The 26,900-nt window shown below is 36.9% G+C and overlaps 1 protein-coding gene across 8 annotated transcripts in view; it reads right to left on the bottom strand.

Moving 5' to 3' along the window:
* The window catches only part of SLC10A7 (solute carrier family 10 member 7), a 250,502-nt gene that overhangs the window by 194,554 nt on the left and 29,048 nt on the right, over positions 1–26,900 (bottom strand). Inside the window, exons 5-6 of one of the 8 annotated variants that reach the window (XM_042935363.1) lie at positions 12,548–12,657; positions 10,308–10,760 (exon numbers count right to left, since the gene is read on the bottom strand). The exons of 3 other annotated variants lie outside the window; for them this stretch is intronic. In XM_042935363.1, coding sequence (XP_042791297.1) covers positions 10,733–10,760; positions 12,548–12,657 — 138 coding nt within the window. In that variant the 3' untranslated portion in view covers positions 10,308–10,732. Of the gene's footprint in view, positions 1–1,109; positions 1,409–10,307; positions 10,761–11,162; positions 11,381–12,547; positions 12,658–23,349; positions 23,564–26,900 lie in introns of those variants that run through there. 4 more of the 8 variants (XM_042935364.1, XM_042935365.1, XM_042935368.1 and 1 more) reach the window with 4 other exon arrangements.

Below are 26,900 nucleotides of genomic sequence, written 5' to 3'. Positions count from 1 at the left end.
GTGGAAAGAGGTTTAGATTTTTTAGAAAAAAAAATATGGATGCTTTTTAAAAATGTATTCCCTTAACTACTCCTTACATCTACTTTCTAATCCCCAACTCACTTAATTAAATTCAGCGTGAATTTAAATTGCAATTAACATCTTTTGAGGGATTACATGTTCTAATCGCAATTATGCAGTGAATATTTGAAACACATACATTTTGTTATATTATCTGAAATGCAAATTGGAGTCCAAAAAGATGTTTAATAAAAATGTATAGTACTGAAGACTTTATTACGGAACCTAAGGGACTAGAAATGAGATTAAAAAGAGTAAAAGCAGTGATACAAGTACAAAAACAAATTGCTTCACCTCCCAAACCCTTGGAAATGGCCCCACTTGGCTCCCGTTTAACCTAGCTTCATCACAGTTTAAAAACTCCCTTCCAAGAAGTGTTATGAACCAAACTGAATTTCATTTCCCCCCCCAAGATTAGTAGCTCACAGGGTCTTAAATGAGACATGATGCATGAAATTCTATGGGAGCAAGAGGTAAAAACTGTTTTTCTGACCCAAGAATTTAGAATAAAATGATTTAACTTCTTTTATTTTCCTTTTCCATCAAAATAGCATTTTATAAGCAGAAGGAAAAAAAGCTGACATTTGTTAAGCATCTTCTATACCAGACAATAGGGGTTACTTCACTTAATTCTTAAAACAACCCCATGAGGTAAGTATTATTCCATTGTACAGATGTGAAAAATAAGCCTCAGAGAAAGTAAGTGGTTGAGAGAAATAAGTTGAAATAAATCAATGGTAAAATTGGGACCCATGCTTAAACCCATGCTCTTATAAAAGGACAGTGTCATAAGTGTGAGACCAAAGGAGGAGAGCTTAGGGGCGCCTGGGTGGCTCAGTCAGTTAAGCGGCTGACTCCTGGTTTCAGTTCAGGTCATGGTCTCATGGTTTGTAGGTTCGGGCCCTGCTTCAGGCTCCACGCTGACAGTGCAGAGCCTGCTTGGGATTCTCTCTCTCTCCCTCTCTCTCTGCCTCCCTCTGTCTCTGCCTCTCTCCTGCTCCTGTTGTCACTCTTTCTCACAAAAGAAGAGGAAGAAAAAAAAAAAAAAAAGGAGTAAAGCTTAGGACAAAGCACCTGTCTTTAATTGCCCATTTAACCATAATCCTCTCAAACAGGTTGTGGGGATTTCAGTGGCCCCAAGACACCTTCATCTCTGGTGTGAGCTTGACTAGAATGCTTCAGGAAGTTCTTGGGGCTCTCAGAGCTCTTTCTGCAAATCCATGGGCTTGCTAAAATCCAGGTTGACTTCACTGTCTTTTCAATCAGTGTCTGGTGGTCAGAGCAGGCTTTATCATGAAGTAAAGGTCTGGTTTATTAGTTCATGTTCTGTTTCCTTCTGGTACCTTTCCTTTTTTAAAAAATTGAAGCATAATTGACTTATAACATTCTATTAGTTTCAGATATATAAAATATTGATTAGATATTTGTATACATCGCAAAATAATCATCACATTAATAAGTCTAATTACCATCTGTCATCACACAAAGTTACAAAAATGTTTTTTCTTATGATGAGAACTTTTAAGATCTACTCTCCTAGGAACTTTCAAATAGGCAATACAGTATTATTGACTACAGTCATCATGCTGTAGGTTACAGCCCCATGACTTATTTTCAGTAGACCCTTGAACAACATGGATTTGAATTACATGGCCCATTTATATGTGGATTTTTTTTTTTCCAGTGAATATACTGGAAATTTTTTTGGAGATTTGCAACAATTTGAAAAACTCACAGCTGAACTGCATAGCCTAGAAACACGAAAAAAAAATAAGAAAAAGTTATTATTGTGAGAAGACAGTATATAATAGTGGAACATAAAAAATATGTGTTAATCAACTCTGTTTTCAGTAAGGCTGCCATTCAACAGTAGGCTATTAGTGAAGTTTTTAGGGAGTCAAAAGTTATACACAGATTTTTGACTGCATGGGGATCAGTGCTTCTAACACCCATATTCTATAAAGGTCAATTGCATTTTATAACTGCAAATAACTTTACTGTCTGAGCTTCAGGGTCTATTTATGCACTTGCCAGACTGTCAGTTCCAAGATTACATTTATCTTTAAGGAAACTAATGCAAATTTAGGTTCTGCCTTTCGTGCCCTTAAATTGTCAGCTTTCTGTTAACTATTCGCTATTCACACCATTTTTGCTATCACACTTTACTAGTAAAAGAAGGACTAGTTACGCTGGCTCTTACTTTTTCCTTTGACATTGTCATCATGAGATAATACCAAGTTATTAAGCTGCCTACCCATTCAATCTTGGAAAACAGGGTTAAAAAAACTTGTTAGCATGGTTTTCTCTTATTTATCCATGATCCATCCTCCTAGATCTATATGATATGATTATGCCTAATGAGACACAACCTCCTACACAAGAATAGGTAAGGATACAACCCAAATATTGGAGAGAGGCAGTTGGGAAATGAAGGCTATGTTTCAGTACATAATTTACCACTTAAAACAGCTGTAAGATTGCAGGCACTAGAGGGCACTAGATTTAGCTTATATTGGTCTGAATCCAGCTCCACAGACAGGAGACTGAACAACTTTAGCCATATTAAACTTCCGTTTCCTTGTCTCACAATGGGTGTAATATTACTATCTGCTTGTAAGCATTTGTGAGAATTCAATGAGAAAATTTATATAAAGCATTAGCATAGTTAGTACTAAATATTAGTTATTATTAATTGTATCATCATCAATATTATCTCATTACTAAGTGGTGAGAACTATTAATCAATGACTTGCCAAATTAGGGACCCAAATAGAGATAAAATTTCTGGTGAATTTGGAAAAATGGAGACAAATAAGCATTTTTAAAGTGGGAAGAAGAGAAAGGATGGATATGGGGATGTAAGGCAAGCCTTTTAAAAAAGTTCAGTGTTTATTGTTTATAATATAACTCCCTGTGATTTTAGAATCATAACCTATTATGTAGACCTCTTTGTTAATATTCAGAAATTCATGAGACCTAAGGAAAAAGTCAAGAAAAGTTGTGTGTGTGTGTGTGTGTGTGTGTGTGTGTGTGTGTGTGTGTGTGTTTATGTGTTTTCTTACCATCTTTGGGGGAAGAGTCTGAAAGAAGTCTGGGGGTAGGGGGGTAAAACCTTTACAGAGCAGCGGGTCCTCACAATTCTAGTTAGGATTGGGGCTTGGAATAAAAGAATAATCTAGGGTGTTTCTAAAGTTTCCTGAAAAGCAAAGGGTGAATGTGGAACACAACTAGAGGGAGAACATAGTCACTGGACAGGCTAATGGCTTCTAGAAGGGCAGAAACCAACAACCCCTCTGGCAAAACATTTGCTTCTTTCCTATAAAGCACACCTCCACTCAATCATCATGTCTCCAACTCTGGCCTTTCTTGTGTCTCTGGCAGAATAACAATGTGGGGAGGGCATAAAGAAGTGGGATGGGTTAGTGGAGGTAGGAAGGGGCTCAGGAGAGGCAGAAGTTACCACTTTGTCAGAGAGGTTGGAAAGGTAACTCAGTCAGCAGCTTCACAAAGCTGCCAAAGGGACACATGGATAATGCTTCCTTGAGAGCAGTACTAAGTAAAGGTAAGAAAAAACAAGGTACATTGGGATCCATGGACTTATATCCGAGTGTTATTATACTATTATTATACTACATTATTATGTTGACCCAATTATTCAGTCAATGAGCATTCGATGAATTCCTACTGTGTTTAAGGAACTAGGTTGTTTTTGTCTTTTTCTTTTCTTTTCTTTTCTTTTCTTTTTTTTCTTTCTTCTTCTTCTTCTCCTTCTCCTTCTCCTTCTCCTTCTTAATAAGATACGACTTCTGTTCTCAATAACATTCAGCCTATAAGGAACTATAGGATGTGTTAAATCCAAAACTATTTTAAAGAAAACCAGGCATTGGACAAATGTTTATTTAAGCCGAATAGACTACATAGATTTTCTTCAAAGTGGACTTCCTTTAAAACAGAGTTTATAATTCACTCTGTGACGGACTTCTTTGTATGTACAATAGGCTATATTCGGGAGAGATGTAGATCTGTATTCTGACAATCAGCAGTGATGCAGCCTGCACTGCTGATTGGTAAAGAAGAAGGAAATTTTAAAAAGGCATACTCCTTTGAGTATTCTTTACCTATTTCATGGTCTTATTGATTACTATAATGTCTCTTCTTCAAAGTCTTCACAATTAACAACTATTGCTCAAACTTAGGGCATTATTTAAAATTCCATTATTAAGCAATGTGCTTGACTAGAGCTCCTCTTGAAATATTCCTAGGTATACATCAAATTCTGAGATTTTATATACTGTACATATCATATACAGCCAGAGATATATATACATATGTATATATTCATGTGTTTACATGTATATTCATGCATATATATAAATGTACATAGCTACATACCCCCCCAACACACCATATACATAACCAACTAAATGGGTAATATGAAGATATGGTATAAAAGAATTTTTCTATAACTACAAAGAATTGCTTAGACAGAACTGGTACCTTCTCCCTGTATTCTGTACATGTAAAGTTAAATGCATAATCACTTTTCAGAAAGGAGTCTCTTTTCTAATATAGCACAAAGTATCTACCTCAAACTTTAACAAAGTTTTCAATGGAGTATTAAAATGATTAATGGATCATTTTTAAATCATATGAATTCTTTTCATCATTTATATGATAACCATCCTACTAGCTTATGGATCCTATACTACACCCAACTTTTTACATTTGCTGACCTTAAGAATCTCTCTGAAGTTCCTCCTTTCAACTCTGCAAAGCATTATTTAATGCAGGCTGGGCTGTTGATATGAAACATGCATGGACACTAATTCACAATGACCATCATTTCCCAATCCCTCAGTGTGCTAGGCACTGGGAACATCATCTTTATATACATCTTCTCATCCAGTAAGTACTGTGCCAAGTGAAAAAAACCATGAGAGGTATTTAAAATAATTCCCAGCCATATACTGCCATTCTAATTAGTTTAAATAAACAAATGTGTTAGACACAGTCACATATATGGGAATACTTGTAAACTTTTCCAAATTTAGACATCCACAAAAAATATTTCCAGATGCTGTCTGGAATATTGGCCAAATAGATTTTCTTTTCCATTCAATTTCCTTTCAGCATTTGAAATGTGGCTTATTATAAAACTAATTGTTTAAAAACATATCCTAACATTATGTTTTTGTGTCAAATTCTGGTTGAAGCTAAAGTCATTCCCATTTGCTGAGGCTTGATAAAAAAAAAAAGAAAGAAAGAAAGAAAGAAAAGAAACATGTAGAGGAAAAGACAGAATCTTCAATCCATTGAATGTATACAACCATACATATTAAAATAATGGTCTAATAACTGAAATTTATAGTTGCTATAATAGCAATTCCGTATCATTATTATGGTGAGCATTGATGAATACCCACTCTACATCAACAAAATTATTTATATTCATTATCCTCTCATTTAAAATTCATATTATACCCATTTTACAGCTGAGGTAGATACGAGGTAAAGTGGTTTACCCAAAATAAGATAGCTAATAGTTAGTAGAGCCAGCATTTGTACAGGTCCGTGGACACGAAAGCCCACACTCTTCACTACATTATGATGTCGATGTTAAAAAGCTCAGTTGAAAACCAAATGCTACTGCAATTTGAACCATCACTCATATTAAACTCATAGGCCCATGAAAATACCTTCTACCCCACCCAAGCACTTCCTCGTCTCTACACCTACCCACTCCCAAAAGACAGGTTTATGCAGTTTTCCAAAGCTTCACCAAAAATAAAGAAAAATAGAAGTGATAGCAATACATAACATAAATCCTTCAGCACCTTAAGACATAACTTTCCTGTAAAAAAGAGTGGAATAAGTGAAGGACGAGTATTAAAGAGTAATGAATGTGCAAAAAAAATGCACCACTGTCAGCACTCCACCTGGGTTTGGATGTGTTAGAGCATCTCAGTTGAAAACAAATCAGCCTAAGTGCCTGTTTTGGAAAACGTTGCCATGTACTATATGGCAGTGTTAGGAAGGAAAGCAAGCCTAGAAATTAATTAAGAAATGAGTGGTTTTACAGAGTGCTGCAAGAAAAAAGAACTTTCTAATAAACTTTCTCTGTATAGAGTGAAATCTTCCTACAGATTTCCTTCCTTCATTTACATATCTGTACAGGCCTATTCTTTTTTTTTTTTTTTTTTTCCTCCAAGCCCCTTTGCCCTTTCAATCATGAAGCATATTACTCCACTGTCAGTGCAAAGCAGTTCCTAACAACAGGGAACCCAGCTGGGATAGGAAGAGGGCAGCAGGCTCATGCATTAACATAATAATCCAACTGTGTTCCCATAGGCCCTTAGGGCAGACAGCATATTAGGTAGGCCTCCTGTGCAGACCCTGGTGGAAGCTGCCTGATCACCTGCCTATCAACCTGTGGCAGCTACAGCCGGCTCAATAGCACCAGCTCCTGCCAAGCGGTGGTGCCCAATTACCTTACTACAAAAGACAGAAATCCATTTTTCTATGTCTGTTTAACGTACCCAATGCATTTCCTTATTTACGATTTGAATCTATGTTTCTGTGTTTGCAGGGGGATTGACTTATTGCCTTTTAACTTTTGAAAGTCTGGTTGTCTAAAAGCCATATCGCTTCAGTAGGCAGGAAATGAGACTGAAAACCAAATTTCAAACACCAAAGCTCAGGTTGGTAAAGCTAACTGCTTGGTCATCAGTTGTCTAAAGCATTTTTTTCCATCGATACAGAGGACTAGAGGTGTGGGGGAAGATCTAAATGGCTGTCATCACTATTTCTCAAGGGGACAAAGGTCGGGGAGATCCTACACCAGTGTCTTTGCGAAACGTAGGGTTTTTATATTCGAATCCAAGCATGTTCTAAGGTTCCCTCAAAGCATAAGCCTTTGTGTGCACTGATCCCCTCATGAGGAAAGTGTGCGGGTTGCTACAACTGGCTGAAAGAGTAGAGAATCACAACAGATATGGCAAAATTATTTTTTAATCTCTAATTATCACTGAAAACTTCAAAAAAAGAGCTGGCCGATTTGTATGCTTTTTACTGTTTGCATATATGAAAGTGTGTTTTATTTTCATGCTGCCCGGTTCCTGGAGTCTGTGGTTTACTCTATGTGTGGTTTTCTTTCCAAGCTACAACACCTATCAAATACGGAAAAGCCAAGGGGTATATTCCACTAAAAAGATATGTATACATTACACAAGATGATCTTTAAAACATCATAAAGAGATGTTTGAAATTATAATTTACTTCAGTGAATTAAATGCAGTGGTCTCATTCCTTGATAAAACTTCCCCTTAAAAAGGTTACAAAGAAAAGGCATAATTTGACATTTATAGGGTAAAAAGTACTTTTTAAAGTATTCCAAATAATGCTGTCTAAAAGAGCACAAGATTGGGGTGCCTGGGTGGCTCAGTCGATTAAGTGCTGGACTTCAGCTCAGGTCACGATCTCAAGGTTTGTGGGTTCAAGCCCCACATGGGGCTCTGTGCTGACAGCTCAGAGCCTGGAGCCTACTTCAGTTTCTGTTTCTGTCTCTCTCTCTCTCTCTCTCTCTCTGCCGCTCCCCCGCTCCTGATCGCTCACGCTCTCTCTCTCTCTCAAAAATAAATAAACATTAAAAAAAAATTTTAAAGAGCACAGGGCTACCAATTTGGCTAGGGAAACATTTTCTACTGATCATGTATTTCTTTAGAAAAAATGAGTTTCTAGAAATGTTGTGTTTTGGTTTTTTAATGGCTATTTTAATAAAAAATGAATCCTCTGGTCAAACAAAAGTGCATTTATCTAACATTTCTATGAATTTTAAATGTTAGGAAACTAATACTATTAGTTAAGCCAACCAACCCGATGTGCTTCATGTTCACTCTAATAATTAAGTAAAACTTAAGTATCAAAGGCCATATCTGCACGTGGCACTGGTTTTCACTGCCAAAGTTACCTCTGTTACCTTAGCATTAACAGTCTGTGCATTAGGGTAAGAGATGATGGTGACCATTCTGCAACCTGTCAGTTCTTTGGTTTACTTCCATACATACCAGACAGGGTTTTACTCAAGGTAAATTCCCTCATCATGAACAAATTTGTTTGCTCTTTACCAAACAACCATGGGGAAAATTCAAATAAAAGAGGAAAAAAGAAAAAACCTAATTTTTTTTTTTTACTGTGACTCAATCTTAGCTGTTTAATGTTCTCTAAATAATACACTATAATATATGTTGATGGAAGAGAAAATACAAAATACTAAACTCAATAATAAATATTAATGCTTATATAAGTGTTAAACAGCAAAATTATACACATCCCCTTCTTGATCTTTTGGGGATTCCAGAGGCTCTTTATTTTTCATAAATTCTTACATTTTGACAAAATGTAATGCATCTTCCAAGTCATTAAATACAGAAACTTGATTTTTGATTAAAAAACAATAAACAACAGCCATGTAGTGACAGGATAAATGGTAGCCTAGACTTTACTATTTTAATTCCTTTAAGGCGTAAGCTTCCAGGGTAACAAAAGAAAAGCATTTATATAAAATAGAAATCTAGCCATTCCATTAGCAAGAACTTGACTTTAACTTAAACAGTAACTCATATGGCTAGAATAACTTAGTCTATGAAGGACAAAGAAATGAAGGACAGAATTGTAGTATCATTTCTAGCATGAACAATTCAACTTGAGATGAGGTTAAAATTTAAAACAAAAAAAAATAAACATAAATGAAGGAACATGTTATTTTAAATGTAAGTGGGAATAAATAGAGATAGAAAATGTTGTGAAAGAATCCATAGTTACGTTTAAGTATGATAAATCAATTTTTAAAGCTGCCCCCTGCCCTCCCCACAGCAGTTTTTTAAGGCTGGATGTTCCTGTATTTGAAATACACCACATCTTCAATTTGACTCCACTAGCGCATTCCCTACCCTCCAGAGAATTACCTAGAAAGGACACCCTCTTCTCCCTATGGAAAACTATTTGATTCTTAAGGATTTTATCTACCTAGTTCAATTTGGTAGTGTAGATATGGCTTCAGAAATGGTCTGCAGCTGGTGTATTTTGACATTTCTGTTACGGATAAGATTAAGTATGAAATATCAAAATTACACGTTAAAATAGATGCCATTTTACTTTGTTTCTTCCTGAATAGCCCTTCAGCTGTTGAGGCACATACATTTTTCCCCAGGCAAAATCCCCAGGCTAAAATAACTAAGCCTCATATCTTCAGGAAACCCAGCTTCCCAAACAGTATTCTGAGGTATCTGATTATCTATTGGCTGTCGTTTCATTCTATATTTAATCATGTAAATCTTACCTGAAAAAGGAAAAGGACTCCACTTAAAACACTTCTGCCAACTGCTCACATTGGATACAATCAATGACAATGCTTAATTTTCTATTACTTCTTTTCAAGATGTTGTCCTTTATTTTAACCATAGAGTTAGAAGTCACAAGGATTCAAGATCATTTTTGCACTCAAAACATAACTTTGTTTCCAGAACTGTCGGCTTGAGCAGTGTGCTACCAGTCATTTGCCACTGGGGAAAGGACTCTCCCATCTGCTAGGATCTAATCCTATCACTTTGCGGCCTCAGACTCTAAGGCAATTTAGAGCCAAAGACCACCATTGGAAACAGTGACAGATGATCCAAGGGTTATTTCTACAAACCTCAGGTGAGGATAAATTTTACTTTAAGAGTAAAGAAATTTAGGGGCGCCTGGGTGGCTCAGTCGGTTAAGCATCCAACTTCAGCTCAGGTCACGATCTCACGGTTCATGGGTTCGAGCCCCGCATCAGGCTCTGTGCTGACAGCTCAGAGGCTGGAGCCTGTTTCAGATTCTGTGTCTCCCTCTCTCTCTGCCCCTCCCCAACTCGTGCTCTGTCTCCCTCTGTCTCAAAAATAAATAAACATTTAAAAAATTAAAAAAAAAATAAAAGTAAAGAAGTTTAGGAAACAAGTTAAAAAGGTAAGTACGTAAGCAGGTCTTAAGATCTTTCAAACCATTGCAGATTAAAAACAAATGTTTAAGACCATATGCTTAACTTCAAAGCTTTTAAAATTAAGAGAAATTAAAATGCATATCGAGTTATCACATTCTAACAAAGCCAACTTGATTTATATTGCGAGCATTTTTATTTAGCACATAATTCTATCACAAAAAGTTTATAGATTATTACCTCAATACCCACTCAAGTACTAAATCATTACACATTAAGTTATTAAAAGAATTTTAAAAAGAGAGCTTAATTGCCTGTTCTTACAACTTTGCTCTTATTTCATATCGGAACCCATCCTGGAAGGCTATCGGCAGACTGCTGAAACACAATTAAGAACTAAAAGATGAAGAATAGAGAAAATATGACAGGGTAGAGGTGGAGGTAATCTACAAAGAAATCTATGAGTAAGGTAGGTAGAATGAATAAAGAAAAAGCAGGAACTAGAAAACCAACACTCTTCACCTCCTTAAATTTGATAATGCTTATTTTTTCAAGCATAATTCAACATTTCTCTGTACACAGTGTTGAGGGAGAGATGCCCCAAAAGATGATACTCACAGTAATGGCCCATAACATAAATGGGAGGGGAGGAAGAAGAGGGGGAAGGGGGAAGAGGATCAGTAGTCAATGAAGCGACTCAAGATGAATACATTAACATGACCAGCAACATTGGCAACTTCTGAAAGATTTAAAAAAAAAAAAATTAAAAGAGTTACCTTTTGGTCTTCTCCTTAGCAAATCCCCATTTTAAATGTGTATACATACACAAGCATGTGTGTCTTGGGGGTGAGGTGGGAAGGGGGGGAAATGAGGACTTCCTTGAAAGGAAGAAACAAGAACAGCCCCCTGAACCACAACAGAATGGAATGCTCCTTCCATCATTGGACCTTAGTCCTGGAACCATGACTCTCATTCCTTCAAATCAAATCCTGCTATATAACCACCTCCAAGGAACTGACAATAATATTGTGATACTGGGAAGTGTTTTGTTACTCCAAATACTACTTGTTTAAAGTAAGCCAGTAACTGGAGCTTAGAAATGTTTATGGCACAGTTGTCATAACTGAACTCGATTTGCACTCAAAATAGGAAAACAAATAACCAGACTCCCCAGTGATAATAAATGGTATTGTTGACGATGGGGTAAGCAGTAACAGAAACACAGGTGTAAGGAGCGAAAGCACAGATCACCCTTTGTCACTAAAGTAACACAAATTCTGCTCTTAAAAAAAAAAATACAGTTGTCTCTCCAGTTCTTTGTGCAGGAAGCCAATTTTATTCTTGCTTCAATACTTAAATCTAGAAGCAAAGAGATAAATCAATTAATCCTTACAAACTGCTCCTAGGAGCTTCATTTTCCTCAAGGGGTTAAAAGAAGCCTTGACCACTACACAAAGAATATGAAATCTCTGCACTATATTGCTAACACATATCTCCAATTAGGTCTAAAGACATTTTTACAGCTTTTATGCCAAGTTTCTATTACTAGATGTTAAAGAATGTGTTGTAGCACTTAAAAGCGCTGAAGCTGGCTCTTGGTAACAATGGTTTATGATTATATCTCAAGGAAAGCAGGAATAAGGCTTTTACACGATTTTGTTGTTACACGATGATGTTGAACGGAAACAAAAACAAGTGGCAAGGCCAACCAGAATCTTTTGTTCTCTATTTCGATACTGTCATCTAGAGGCTAACACATCAAAAGTTATAATTAGATGTTTCCCCATCCCTTGGAATAAATTCAGCTAAAAGCTTTCAGAGGCTTTAGGATTAAAACAAACTCAAAAGAGCAAATGTATTCATATTTTCCAAATTTGTCTGTATCTAAACAATGTAAAATTGTATCTATAAAGCAAACAGGTAAAGGATAGCAATAACGTTTAATTAGCATTTCATTATAATACCAATGTGAAAAGAAAGAGGTCAACTATTAATAAGGTACAGATTTCCCACCACTGGGATTTATCCTGAATTCATTTTAAGACCAGGAAGCTGTGATCTAAAAATCTCCACTCTAAAGCAGTTAAAAGTTGAAATAATTGTACTTTTAAAAGTAAGGCTTAGAGCTTTAAGAAGAGCTCTTCACACATTAAAACATGTAGCTCCTGACTATTAATTTGTAATTTTAACCTAGAACCATAATGCCACTCATTTCATGATAAATGATGATACACTGGACAGCATATCTATTTTGGATAAGAATAAGAGTACTTAGAGATTTCAATCAAGCACATGGGTTCCTTTTCATTTCTCTTTTTTGATTTGTATACTTCTCAAAACCACACAAAAGAACACATATCAAAAAAGAAATATACTCACTAAAATTTAAGGTTACGCCAACAAAAGGGTTAATTAGAGAAACAAATTTTCTCAGACTGTTAATAATGGGAATGACACATATTATGTGCCCATAAGTAATTCTCAGGTATCTTTGATCTTCAGCCCCACGCGGTTTCTGTTGCCTACCGTAGCCTGGCCTCTGGGACTCTCTCAGAACCAGACATCTGGCTACTTTGTTGTTTTAGACTAATCTCCTCCCAGGAGAGCTCAAGAAACGACACCAGGCAAGGAGGGTCCTGGCAAGGGAAAAAACATTATGGTATTAGGCAGATTTTTTTTTTTTTTTTTCAAGTGGACGAGAGTATCAAAATTGTCTTCAAATTTCTACAGGGGTCTTAGAAGCTCTTCTGTTCTGTGGTTTTACTCTGGCGTAATTTTAATAGGATATAAATATTGTATCTGTATGGCCTATCAACTATCTTTAAGAACTCACTGAATGCGAATCATAGATTATTACAATGTGTAGGAGAAAGTTGTGGGGAAAAATACAAATCAGATTAATTCTTCACCCATCTGTTAGGGTTGGGTGATGACTAATAAAACAAAGATTTTAATTGTCAGCTGAAGGGTTACACCAAAATAGCGGGATGATGTCTAAGATTTGCAAATACAGTTGCATACCTCCCATTAGGCCAACTCCCTATCATATTTCTTCTTTTAATTGGGATTTTTTGAAAGAATCTTCCCAGCTACCAATCTACCAGAAAGGTTTTATTGAAGCATACCTCTATAAAGTGCCTCTGAGGAAACCAAGAGGGAGCAAGCAGTGATACAAGTTTAAAAAACAAAACAAACAAACAAAAAACAAAACACTTAAGTCAAGGACAAATGTTATTTTTGAAACAACAAAGATCATCAATATTTTCCCCAAGGCAACAAATAATCATCAACATCTTAATTCCTTTTTTAGGGATTATTATTCAATCCTAAAAATCTGTACATTCTGAGAAAGAAAAACTAATTTACTATTTGTTACACATATAGAATATAAGCCAAGTGGGATAACCGCTTCATCTGTGAACTTTAACATTTTATCCTAAAATCACATTTTATCTATTTCTAATATATTCAGATAACACATGAAATCAAATGGTACACTACAATATGACATTTATGTTCTTACATAGGATGACAGGAAACTCACCAGATTAGCTAAAATATCTAACATATTCATCTCATATGGCATATCTGTTAACATAAAGCCCTTGTTTTATGTTTCAATGGTCGTTATAATATCAAAAATACCAAACTATACAGTGACTTCTACCTTGGACTGTATTGCATAAACTAATGATTCAAATACCCTATTTTATCATAACACTATCTACTCTGTTAACGTTCACTGTAATTACCACGACAAATGAAAATTTTCAGAAGATGAACGTAAAAAAGACAATCCTATGCAATAATAATTCATTTATGCTGAAATAATTCCCCAAGTAAAGAAAAACAATATATCAGTGTGGAATAAGCAAGTCAAAAGGAGACAAATACTGTATGATTCCAATTGTATGAGGTTTCTTTCTTGAGGGGTCAAATTCATGGATATGGAAAATGAGAAAGGGGGTTGCCATGGGCTGGGGAGAGGGAGGAATAGGGAGTTTTTATTTAATGAGTACGGAGTTTTATTTGGGGAAGATGAAAGAGTTCTGGAGATGGATGGTGGTGATGATTACACAACAATGTAAACTGTAGTGTCAATGAGCTATATACTTAAAAATGGTTAAAATGGTATGTTTTATGTGAGGTGTATTTCACCATGTTTTTTTTTAATTACATTAGCTTCAAAATAATACGTAAACTCAAAGATAATGAAAAATCAGAGCTCATTTATTTTGAATATCTGTCCTTGACAAAAGATGCATAAAGTTTATGAGAAGCATTACCAATCACACTTTACTGTATGTATTCTTATCACCGTCACTCAAGAAACAACAAAAAAAGCACAAAATCAGTCTCGAATACATCAGCAAAAAGGATTGAAGACAGAATATTTCCAAAAATTCCCCTAAGTGTCTAGAGTTTTGTACTTAGCATTAGGAATACTGCTGCTAAATAACAAAACTATTTCTCAGTATTAATCCACATTTCCAAAAGAATCAAAAGAGGTAAAAAATTCAAGACAATGAATGAGCTATTTTTTATAATACTGCACGTTATTAAGTTATAACGGACCCAGGAATTACTTTAGCTCTTCAAGTGGCTTCTAAATATATTATTTTGAAACACATTCAGTGTAGCTCCAGTATTAAGTGTACTTTATTATATCCCATTATTTGAAAATTATATATTTTACATCAATTGTGATCAAGTTTAGTTGCAGACAAAAAACTACTCCAAATAACAATGCTTATACAAGAGAGGTACGCTTGTAAAAGAAGCCTGGACGTAGGCAACCCAGGATACAGCAACGCCATAGTCAAAAGAACCCAGAATCCTGTTCTTGATGCTCCACTATCATTAGCAGCCTGTCTCTCAATCTTAAGACTGCTCTTCAAGCTGTCGCCATCAGGTCCACATTCCAGTAAGCAGAGAGAGGAAAGAAAAATGAGGACTGCACCACCCACTTTTAAGAAGACATCTTGGATGTGATATGCAATACTTCCGTTTACATTTCACTGGCCAGAATTTAGTTACATGGCCATTGGAACACCACAAATTCTAGTAAATACAGTGTTTAGCTGAGTGGCAGTGTGCCCAGCTGAAAGGTTCTGCTCTAAAGAAGGAGGGAGTATAGATATTAGAAAGCAATCAGGGGTGTATGATACATATATTAACCAGCATAGTCACTTAATCAATACAGTTTTTTTAAGAGAAAAAATCATTATTATTGGTATCTAATTAGTATAATTTATACAAAAGAGTGGGAGTTGTTAAAAAAAATCACCAAAAATTCAACAAAATAAGAAATTTAAAGTTGGGTCAATTTGAGAAAATAATATTCAATTACACAGATACAGGAAATCAATTCATTTCCTTGCAACATACTTTATTTCCTTTACTTCCTTGAGTATGAATTGAGCACTTATGAAATAAATAAATTGGGCAGATTCTCCAAATTAGCTAATATTCTGTGTTGACTTAGACTGAGTCAATGCAAAAACAGAATACAGCTTTGGTATGGATCGAGGTAAATGGTCTTCCGCCATCCCACCCCCAACCTTTGCCACGACTGGCGGGGTGGGGGGTTAATGTCAGAAAAGAAGCCAAAGAGTGAAAATCAGGATAACCAAACCAACATCCCCCAAGACCCTCACACCTAGACCAAATGGAGAATTATTTCTACAGAATCATACGAGATGGAGTTTAAAGAGATTATATGATTTGACTCTGACTGGAGATTTTAGAGAGTTATAGTTATAGCTCAAGGTCCTCTCAGGCGGCCATCCATCTCCTTGACTTCTGCAATTTCCAAATAAAGCTGCAGTGATTCATTTTGAGAAGGCTTTGGAAGCAGCACTTTAAAGAGTAGGTAGCTGCCTAGAAGGAAGACCTGAGGGTACATGACATCAGCGGGCTTTGGGATGGGCCTTGTGGTCACAGCTAAGCAGAGTCACACATTAGTTGCACATCCCACAGGAAGCTTCCTAACATCTTGGTGCTGAGGGCAGAAGGAGTCCCGTGGACCCTGCGAACACCTGCTGTACACAGAGCCAGGGTAGAAGGCAATCGCCTGTCATAGAGGACCTTCAGAGGCTACGATTGCCAGAGCAGATGGAGGAACCCTGACAGCTTCTGGAAGAAGAGATAGTGCCAGGGATGTGCATGCCTCTGTCATTAGAAGGCCAAGTTAAGGATTTGGAAACCTGAGATGTCCTGCTCTAGGCTGAAATACAGTTATGCCCCACGGAAGAAACCACACATTAAGAGACGACACTGAAGACAGTGACAATAACAAAGGTGCCAGGGGATCATGCAGAAACCTACTAAAGAGTCCAGTTTGGTTAAGACTTAGTGGAGGAACTAAAATTCACCAGAAAAAAAAGAGGGAGAGACAATGATGAAAGATAAATAGGAAAAGGACAGGAATGAAAGAAGGGGAAAGTTCAAAAGATAAAGACACAGATCTTAAAAATATAAAGACAAAAGTGAAGAAGCTTTAAAAAAATCAAGTAGACTATCATAGTACTCTCTCTTCTCTCTTCCCAGCCTTTTGAGGCAAAAAGAAATAAGTGAAACAATTTAGGCAAGGAAGGGAGAAAACACTAAATGTTTTTTCAAGTATCATGTTAAAACTATGGTTTCCTAAACCAAGGTGGAATATATCACATTTAACTCCTAACTCCCAGAGTAGTAACACAACATACAATAAGACAATTCAATACCTAACTCAATTAACTATATCAAATAGACTTTCTAATCAACAATTTTTTTTAAAAGCCAGTCATCTAATAGCATCATCTAATAGCAGTAACCTAATAACAAAGTAACTGTAATGGTTTGTAATTTGCAAAGCATGTTCACACATGTTAATTTAATCATTTCCCCAGTTAGCACTAAACAACATGTATCTACTGCCAGGAAATATTTTACATAACCTAATCAATAGTATGGATTTAGGGAGGAAAGTAGGTATGTACTAATAGGGTTTCTAACATTGAAGTTAATTTGTTATTTTTATTTCAATAACATTTAAAGAAAAAACATCTACACTGTGTCTCATAGTTTCAGATACCAGCTAGAAGGGAATATTGGTGGCTGTGTTCCTGGGGGGGATTGGCTTCCTGGTGGTAAAGGTTGGATCTGTGGTACCAAAACAATTTCGAAAGCCTTCTCGTGTTTGAAGAACAGAAGGAAATCTCAGATTTGCTATCACCTTCTCATCCAGTAGGGAATGGAAACTGCTGAGATATATTTGAAGATTTTCTCTGTGACTACGGCAGTGGTGATTTTTTCTTTTAACTCTACAGCTGCCATGATGCGTACAGGTTTGGCCTACCTGTGCCACAGACCCACCCACACCATCAGTGTGGTTTCCGGTTTTTCCGTTCAGATTTTGTATCCATGGGCACAGCAAAGTGGCAATTCTGCCACCAGGTCACTGTAAGGAAGTGCAATTGTCAGTCGTGATGTGACCGCATCCTCACTCAGCCTGCATTCCTGCTCCCACATGCAGGTAACAAAGTGTGCTGTGTCAGCCAGATCACTGGGACAGGATTTGTGAGCAGCATCCCTTCCAGCTTGGATCTTAGAACAAGTTTACTTTCACCTCACTCGGAAGCACTTTCAAACAATTTCCTAACCGGTGGGAGAGAACTTGAAAGCGGATCACTTCCAAAGACCACCTTTCCAACCAGAATTTGTGGGCCTGGCTCAAACCCTAGAGACCTCTCCAGCCCCCTGCTTACTGACCCCACCTACTCATTCACACTCACTTGTTGCTTATGCTCCTGCCAATTTCCCCCATTTCATTACCAGTCTCTGTGAAGGCAGACTACCGCTGGATTCTCTTTGTACTCTACCTCCCCACTCCTCAAAATATTAGTTCAGTGCTCTGTAAATTGCAAGTGTTCGATAACGTGTTTCAAGTTAATAGTGCATTGACATTCGATCTCCCAGAACAATTTCAAACTGTCCACCTGTAATGAAGAGCCAGCATAAGATCCAGGTGTTCCTTCCTGGAGTTCTGTTGTTTTTGCTTGAGATATTGTATAATGGGATGAAAGCGGCCTGGAGAAGGAGTCCATACTTTCCAACTGTGTGACTTTAGTCAAGGCACCTTACCTATAAATCCTAATTTGACCAGCTACAAATATCAGGGTAATATATTACCAGTCTTATCTACTTCGTACAATTGTTAGGAAGCTCAAAAGAGAAAATACACATAAAGGTATTTCAAAAAATATGCAAAATAATTTAACTGTATTTATCACAATAGAAGATGACCTAAAGAAGTATTCTTACATATATTTTAATTGTTTATACTGAAACTTCCAGAGAGAAAAAAATCACTATTTATTTTAAGGAAAAGAATTTTTTACCACATCATTTGTGCCAAACAAAAACATTTATCAAGTACCTATGAAGGTTTTCTAGTGTCAAAATCATTTTTCCCACATGAGATTTTTATTTGACTAGATAGTTTAAGACCATACAAAATAAGAATGGGGAAAAAAAAACACACTCAAGGTCCCATTCAGTTACTAAAATGTCTGTGTACATTTTTCATCTCTGAACTGATCTGAAAATACAAGATCAACCTTATAGAAGTCTTTTTTATGTCCTTCTAAACATCATGCCCACCATTTTGGAGGTTGCCACCATCTAAGTGGCTGTGGATGTTGATGTTTAGATGAAGCAGAATAGTTGTGAATAACTGGGAGAAGTAAAAATATTGCAAGACATTGCCAATTAGGTATCTTGATTTTTCTATAAAACTGTATGATATTTACACAAGTTTATTTAATATAGGATGAAGTAAAACAAGATATGAATTACTGCTTTAATAAGACATATTTAAATCAAGACCTGGGTAGGTCTAGATTTAAACACATTCCTTCAAAAATATTAATCAATTCAAATAGATTTACTATGCCCCTGACATATGCCGAGTGCTGCACTGGACACAGAGGATACAGCTGTGAATAAGAAATATTCACAAACACTGTTTGCCATCAAATGGAAGCCTTGGTGAGATACACAGACCTTTGCTGTGCTGCCCATGCCTGGATGGGGTACCCACCACAGGGCCCTGGCAGAGATGGGAAAGCATTCTGAAGGGAGACCTCCTGTCAGGTAGAAACATCAATGCCTACACAACTTCGTAGGGATCATTTTTTCTGCAACTATGGCTTTTGGGTCTACTTATAGGTGAACCTTTATTTTTCTCACCTAGGTAGCACAGGCCACATAAGCCACATATAGAGGGAGACCTTTGAGTGCCATCTGTCCTAGCTCCAGTGTTAACTGAGGGACTGGCAGAAAAGGGAAAGATAGGCACATAGACACGGAAAGCAGAGCACCTGGTTTACAATCACAGCTCTTCTTCTGGGCTACACAATGCTGGGCAAGTTTCTGTATCTCTTTTTGTGCCAGTTTCCTCATCTACAAAATAGGAATAATAGTACCTAACTCCAAAGGCTGTTAAAAGGATTAAGGGAATTAATGCATGTAAAGCACTGAGGCCAAGGACTGACATATACCAAGGGCTATAAAAGCACTGGCTATTATTATTTTGATGACAAGAGCCTACTGTGATCTCAGTGGTCTCTTACTGGGTGGGTTAGCAGCTAGCTAAATCCACTTAGGGCACAGGAATTGCCCACAAAAGTTAACAGTGCTTACTGGACTGTGCACTGTTACAGTCTGAGTCATTCCATCATCCTGCTGTGCCCTTTTTATTCACCCAGGTCAGAAATAAGGAAAATGCAAAACAAAGCTAGTATTTCTTCACATCCCTAAAAGGCTTTGTAAAAAACCTGAGGTTTGTTGGGATGAGCCCTGAATGTTGTATGTAAGCCAATTTGACAATAAATTATATTTTAAAAAATTATTTTGAAGTAAAACAAAACAAAACAAAACAAAAAACTGAGATTAGGCTCCTTCCAACCAGCAAAAGGCTCTATTATTTAGCGAACAAGCTTCTAACTCAATTAACTTCTTTCCTCTTTCTCTATTGATAATCAATTTATAATGAATTGGGCCCAAAGTTCTAAAACTTCATCAACCATAGGCAAACTGTTTCTTAAAGTAGACTCTTTTGGGGGGCACATGGGTGGCTCAGTGGGTTAAGCAAGATGGCAAGTGGATTAAGCCTGACTTTGGCTCAGGTCATGATCTCACGGTTCATGAGTTCTAGCCCTGCATTGGGCTCTCCACTTATAGTGCAGAGCCTGCTTCAGATCCTCTCTCTCTCTCCCTCTCTCTCTGCCCCTCCTCCACTCATACTCTCTCAAAAATAAATAAAAATAAAAATTAAAAAAAGTAGGCTCTTTTTTTAGCCCTCAGAAGTATTTCAGGTGTGCCTGAGTGGCTCAGTCAGTTGAGTGTTCAACTCTTGATTTGGGCTCAGGTCATGATCCTAGGGGTCATGAGATCAAGCCCTGTGTCGGGCTCTGCACTGAGCATGGAGCCTGTTTAAGATTCATTCTCTCTCTCTCCCTCTGCCCCTCACTCATGCTCTCTCTCTGAAATAAACAAAAATTTTAAAAAAGCATTTCAAACATAATTTGAAAATGAAAACTTTTTAAATAGAACTACATAATTCCTCCAACAAAAATTCTATCTTTGGTTATTTACTAAAAGATGATGATATCAAACCAACAGAATTCATGTCTTTTTATAGACTACTTGAGCATAGGTAGATTTTTTTTTTTTTAATTTTAATGCCGGCTCTCATTTGTCATGTGAAAATGTAATACGTACTCCACCTTTAATGGCAAGTGTGCAAACACAGAGCAGAGCAGTTGGTAGTTAAAACTACTGAGGAACTGGAAATATCGTACTTCGGAGGAACAAAAACAATAAAGGCATGCCAGTAACTGCAGATCACAAATGTAATAAGTATTTATGATGGCTCATTTTGATAAGGACTCAATGTAAACTCCAGTGAGAGTTAAGGCATATCAGTCCCTGTTGTCCCTGAAAACGGGAGCCATAAAATCGAAGAGCATTTTTCATAGGCTAACTCATTATGCATTAAAAAAATATCAGTATGTATAAAAATATAAATATGCTTTACCTCATACAGTTAATTTCTCAGACTGTTTTTGGAATTAAACTATCACGGCCTGCCTATTTGAGAAAGTGTACCATTTTCAAAGCAGTGTGAACTTAATGTAATTGTAATTAGATGAGAACTTTGTAATCCCACTGTCTCAGAGTCCATGTCTGAAGGATCATTAAATAAGAAACACTATGGGGCATCAACTGAAAACTTTCCACAATAAGTTCTCTCAACAAAATTTAAAATTTATTTGCATTAATGCATATATGCAATATGCATTATTGCATTAATGCAATAATCTAGACAGAATATTGTCCAAGTCTATCCCACTTTATTCTGGCACAGTAAGTTTATGAAAAGATCCTTGAAGGAGAGACTGAACACAAACTTATGGAAATTACTGTCATGGAAGTGACTTCATCATTACTCTGAACAACTTTGTCGGGACCGTTGTATGACTGTGATAGAACTAGAGTCATTCTCTAGCTTCCCCAAATGCTCCTTTGCCATTGTTATTACAGATACTCTTGTACAGCATTAAAGGGATCAGAGAAAAGCAGTTCCTGAAAATGAACCTCAAAAATTGGTTGGAGAGCCAAATACAAGCAAAACTATCTGATAAAGGGTGAATGTCATGACAGAGACACAAAGGAAGTACCAGGGAAGGCAGGAAAGATTAATTCTGACTAGGCGGCTGCAAAGGCTTGCCTTCTGCGAAGGGAAGTGGTATTTGACTTAGGCCTTGACTGATGAGTAGGACTTCATCTGGTAGCTAGGCAGATGAAGAGAGAGGACTGCTCAAATGAGCTGACCACAAATGGCAGAAGAATTGATCAGGAACACAAAGTCCCCAAGCGGTCTGAGGGCCAACACCAAGGGAGCCTTCTGCAAGTAACAGGCGGCCAGGAATCCCCCTGGGAATAAACCAAAGGCCAAGAAGTCTGTCCAGAGGATCAGAAGAGCTGACTCAAGAGGAAACAGGATGGCAGCTTTCCACGACAGGTTAAGATAGTATTCTTCAAACTGTAGTTCACAAAGTCAATTTAGTGAATACTGACTGGCATTTTCTTCCCAAAATAGAAGAGGAGAAAAGAAAAGGAAGGGAAGGAAAGGAGAAAGGTGGAAGGAAGTGGGGAGAGGGGAAATGAGAAGAGAAAGGGAATTATACATAGAGTAACTATACTTTAGAAACTTCTCAGTTTCTATCTGTGGGTTGTAATTTTTTTAAAAAATTGAAAATCACTCATTTAGAGGGCCCTGCAAGTCCAATATCTTATCACTTGATTAGAATGCAGCTCAGTCCCACTCAATATATTCAGACCATTAGTTTGGACCCAAGTGTTCTTGGTCATGAATAATCTGCTTGAAAAATCTTATTGCACTAAGCAGAATGTTCTCATTAGGTACTTAGGAGACACAATCTGATATCTTCATAATGCAAGTAAAGTTTAAAAGGATAATTTTCAAAGTTTGTAGCAATGCAGGAAAGATTAAGCTTGGTTCCTTTAGTCTGATAGATACTGAATATTCCCATATGAAAGATACATGTATAATACCATCCTGTTTCATAAAGCATATATTCTCATAAGGAAAGTTAAGCTGAGAAAGCATGAAGATCTACAATTAATGCAATACAGTTAATCATATTTCACCAACAAGCAAACAACTTAAAATAACAGATTACCTCCTGTCACTTAAATAGGTCCTTTTAGCATAAATATAGACAACAAACTGATGGCTGCCAGAAGGGAAGGTGATAGGATGGGGAAAATGGGTGAAGGGGAATGAGAGGTACAGGCTTCCAGTTATGGAATGAATAAGTCACAGGGTTGAAAAGCACAGCACAGGGAATATAGACAGTGGTACCATAATAAAGTTGTATGATGACAGATAGTAGCTACATTGGTGGTGAGCACAGCATAACATATAGACTTGTCCAGCCACTATGTTGTACACCTGAAATTAATGTAACATTGTGTGTCAACTATACTGTAATTTAAAAATTGATAAATAATTCAAATATACACGTCCTTTTCTTTTTCTTCCCCAAAGTATTTTCATCTAAAACAACTCTGTCACCTGATACTAATATTACAGTGTGTGCTAACTGGAATTTAAATAAAAACTTGGAGAAAAAAATAAATAGATACAGATAGATATGTATAAATAGATACAGATTTATTGTAGATAAATACATAGACCAATCAGCCCTATTTATACACAATCAATTAAAAAGCTAAAAAAGAGAATACCCAAGATCACAGAGCTGGTTAAGGACAAGGCCAAGGGAAGAAGCTAAGTCTTCTCACATCCACCTTATTGATATTTTTGAAACTCCATGGTTTAACAAATTATTGGGAGCAAGTATCCTATTTCCAGTAGCAACAACTTCGTAAGTATATACAAATACATGAGTAACCGGAATGTAGTCAATGCACAGTAAGCCACAGAACGTGAAAAATGTACACACCCACAATCTGGAAATAAAGGTAAAAATAATCAAATTTTCTATAATAAGACAAATACAAATATTAATCGAATTAGATTAGCTAACAAAGAACTTGTGCGTTGTTTAAACTAGTGTTTCCTCAAGATCACTAATAAACCCAGGGTATTTCCCGAGAAAGTTTGATAATTAAAATGTAATTAATTCAAATAAACCAAATTGCTGAAAAATGTTTTATGTTGGTCCTAATATATGCAGACATTCTGATACTGAAAAAAGAATTAGATAACAGATTTTCAATGCTTATGTAGAACTGTTCAAGGGAGACATGGTACCTGATTGTTCTTGCGGTTGGTTGGTTTGTTGACTTGGAACAGAACCAGGGTGGTTTTCCAGACTTTAGAGAAATATCCTGCAAATCTGTTCAACCCCCTTTTTCTGGTTCTAAATTCCCAAAGCAGGGCAGCTGGGTGGCTCAGTCAGTTAAGCAACTGACTCTTGGTTTCAACCCAGGTCATGATCTCATGGTTTGTGAGTTCGAGCCCCACATCAGGCTCCACTCTGATAGCATGAAGCCACCTTGGGATTCTCTGTCTCACTCTCTCTTTGCCCCTCCCCAACTTTTTCTCTCTGTCTCTCTCAAAATAAATAAATACACTTAAAAAAATTGTTTTAATAAAAAATAAATTCCCAAAGCAATCTTTCTACTACTACTATGTTTCCCCATTCCTTTTCATTCCCAGAAGGGGTAATCTTAAATATCTGACTAATATTCCTGGTTATGGTAAGAAACATTTATATAAAAATATTGAAGACCTATAATATAAAATAATACAAAGTAATAAACTGGGATTATACAGTTTATTAAATTTATTTACACACTCACCATCTTATAAATTTAAACACTAGCCATCTTATATTGCAATTTACTGTTTATGTTTTATATCACTTACTCAACTGAAAATTCTATGAAGGTACTATATATATAACAAGCTATAGCAAGCACTCAACATATATATTTTTAATGAATGAGTGAAGTGAGTGAATAAGTAAACTCAGGCGATCAAATTCTTGAGAAAGCAATGATAACTAGGTGACCCCATCAGTGACAAAATCATCATCATCTACAATGGTGAGGCCGGTGCTTGCTTGATATCCTCCTGAACAATTTATGAGTACTTCTACATACGATTTCATAAGATCCTTGTACGCAATCCCATGAAATAAAGATGCAAATACTCCTCAGATGAGGAAACCAAGGCTCACAGAGAGAGGTCCCGGGCTTACCTGGTGACCACTTAGGCCACTAGGTGAATAATGGTAACAACTGCTTTGATTCCTGGGCAAGTGCATCCTTCGCTAAAGGTCAGATGGCTTAGCAACACAGGGGGTGATGTTGCACCACAGCATGTTGAGCTGGTGTTGCTTAAACACTTCTCACCAAAGATCAAGACTGGTCCTTATGTCTGAGGCAGAGACAGACTGAAAGGTGGGGTTCAAAAGACTTCAGCCATGGAGAGAAGCACCCAGTTACAGGAATCCAGCAATGCTAAATAAGGTGTTCCAAGATCAGATCCCTGGAAGACATTCCCATTAGGATGGAAAAGGAGCTAGACAAGGAGAAAAGGGATGATGAGAGACAGAGGAAGAGAAATAGGAAAGAAGAGCGTCAGGGAAGCAAAAGGAAGAGGCAAGCAGCCATGGTGTCAAAGGCTAGTTAAGTCATGGCGGACAAAAACTGAGAATTGGCCACTGAATATGGTGAACACAAATCACTGCCAACCATTAAGGAAACGCTTTTGTTTACAGTGGGAGAATGGAAGACAATTTGAGAGGCATTAAGGGGTTAAAGGGGAGAATTCTAAGTTACACACAAACAAAATTCTGGAGAAATCTAGGCATGTTTCAAACAAGTTTTATAGCAGCTTAAAACAAACACAGCCAACTCTTTGCAGGGCTTCTAAGAATACCAACCTCACCCAGAAGATGAGACCAATGTTAAAAGGTATATACGGAAGAAGAGTAGTTAACATACAATTTCTCGTTGCTGCTGCTGCTGTTGCTATCCTATTCTTTAATCTGTCAGAGAGGAAGAATGGTCACCATTTCCCAGAGAGCACAGGAGGCTGCAGGGAAATAAGTGCCCATAAGCCAGCTTGCAAGAGGGCTCAACACGGAAAGCCTTTTTCAGATATGACATTTCTCCAGGAGGCCATTAAACTTCCACTGCAAGCAAAAGCAGTAGCGGACCCCATTTAACAGAAGAGAAAGGCAAGGCACAGAAAAGCTGAGTGATTGCTGAAGCTGAGACAGTGACTGACAGGTCAGATTTCCTTCTCACTTCAAGTTGGCTCTCTGCTGATCAGATCTACTCTAAATGCCTTTATAAATGTTTCAATGAATCTTATCTTCATGCATTGGATTAGCAAGATCAACTCCCCACTGATAATGCAAAATAACCCTGAAATGTTTCATGCCTGACTGATAAGCCAGAAATTGAACTTTCTGTCTCCATTTGGACTGTGATGATCTTGATCTTTCACCTCTAGCAAAAATCTTCTCATAGCTATAATTTTAAAGTTAGTAATGAGTGCTTCATTTGCTTTCCAAGCAGACAGAAAACCTTTTTTAAATACACTCAGACTGCCATGACCTTCGTCTATGACTTAAAGAGTTCACCACACGTAATAATTTTCTTTGCTCAGGAGACATTCTTAAGTTTTCTTTGAAGAGATTTGGGCAATAGCCCCATTGATGAAATTAAACACACACACACACACACACACACACACACACACACACACACACACACCTTTTAACTTAATTACCTCTCTACTATACCTGAAATCAAAACTTTTCTTTAAAATGTGTTTGGAATGCTACATGACTACCAAGGAGTTCTAAAATCCCTCAACCTACTAGTTAAAATATAATAAAAATGCCAACTAAATATGTTTACATTAAAAGGAGCATACTGCCTTAACCATAGACTAGGCAAGGAACAGCCTACTGCCTAGAAGAAGCAAACACAGTCCAGATTCCTAAACTGAAGTTCTGGCTGTCCTACATAGGTGCGTGGGGCTCAGTTCACTTGGGGTGCATTTTAAGCTTTTTCTACACTAAAAAAGGAAAACAATAATCTGATAAAGTGAGCCAATACAAAGCCATTTTACTGTTTCACCTATTTTTGTGAGGTTTATAACATGAAATAAAGGTTTTGAATAGTGTGATATCACACTAAATGTAGGCTTTTGAAAGCAGGCCTCATTCTCCTTTTTACTCCCAGTGTCTACATAAAGTGAGTGTGGTAGCTAAAGGGTATGTCTCTCCATTGGATGGGTGCCCCGTAATGTGGGTCGAGATCCGGT

This window comes from Panthera leo, chromosome B1, assembly GCF_018350215.1.
Source record: "Panthera leo isolate Ple1 chromosome B1, P.leo_Ple1_pat1.1, whole genome shotgun sequence".
Classification (NCBI taxonomy): Eukaryota; Metazoa; Chordata; class Mammalia; order Carnivora; family Felidae; genus Panthera; species Panthera leo.
This window is presented reverse-complemented; position numbering and strand designations above follow the sequence as displayed.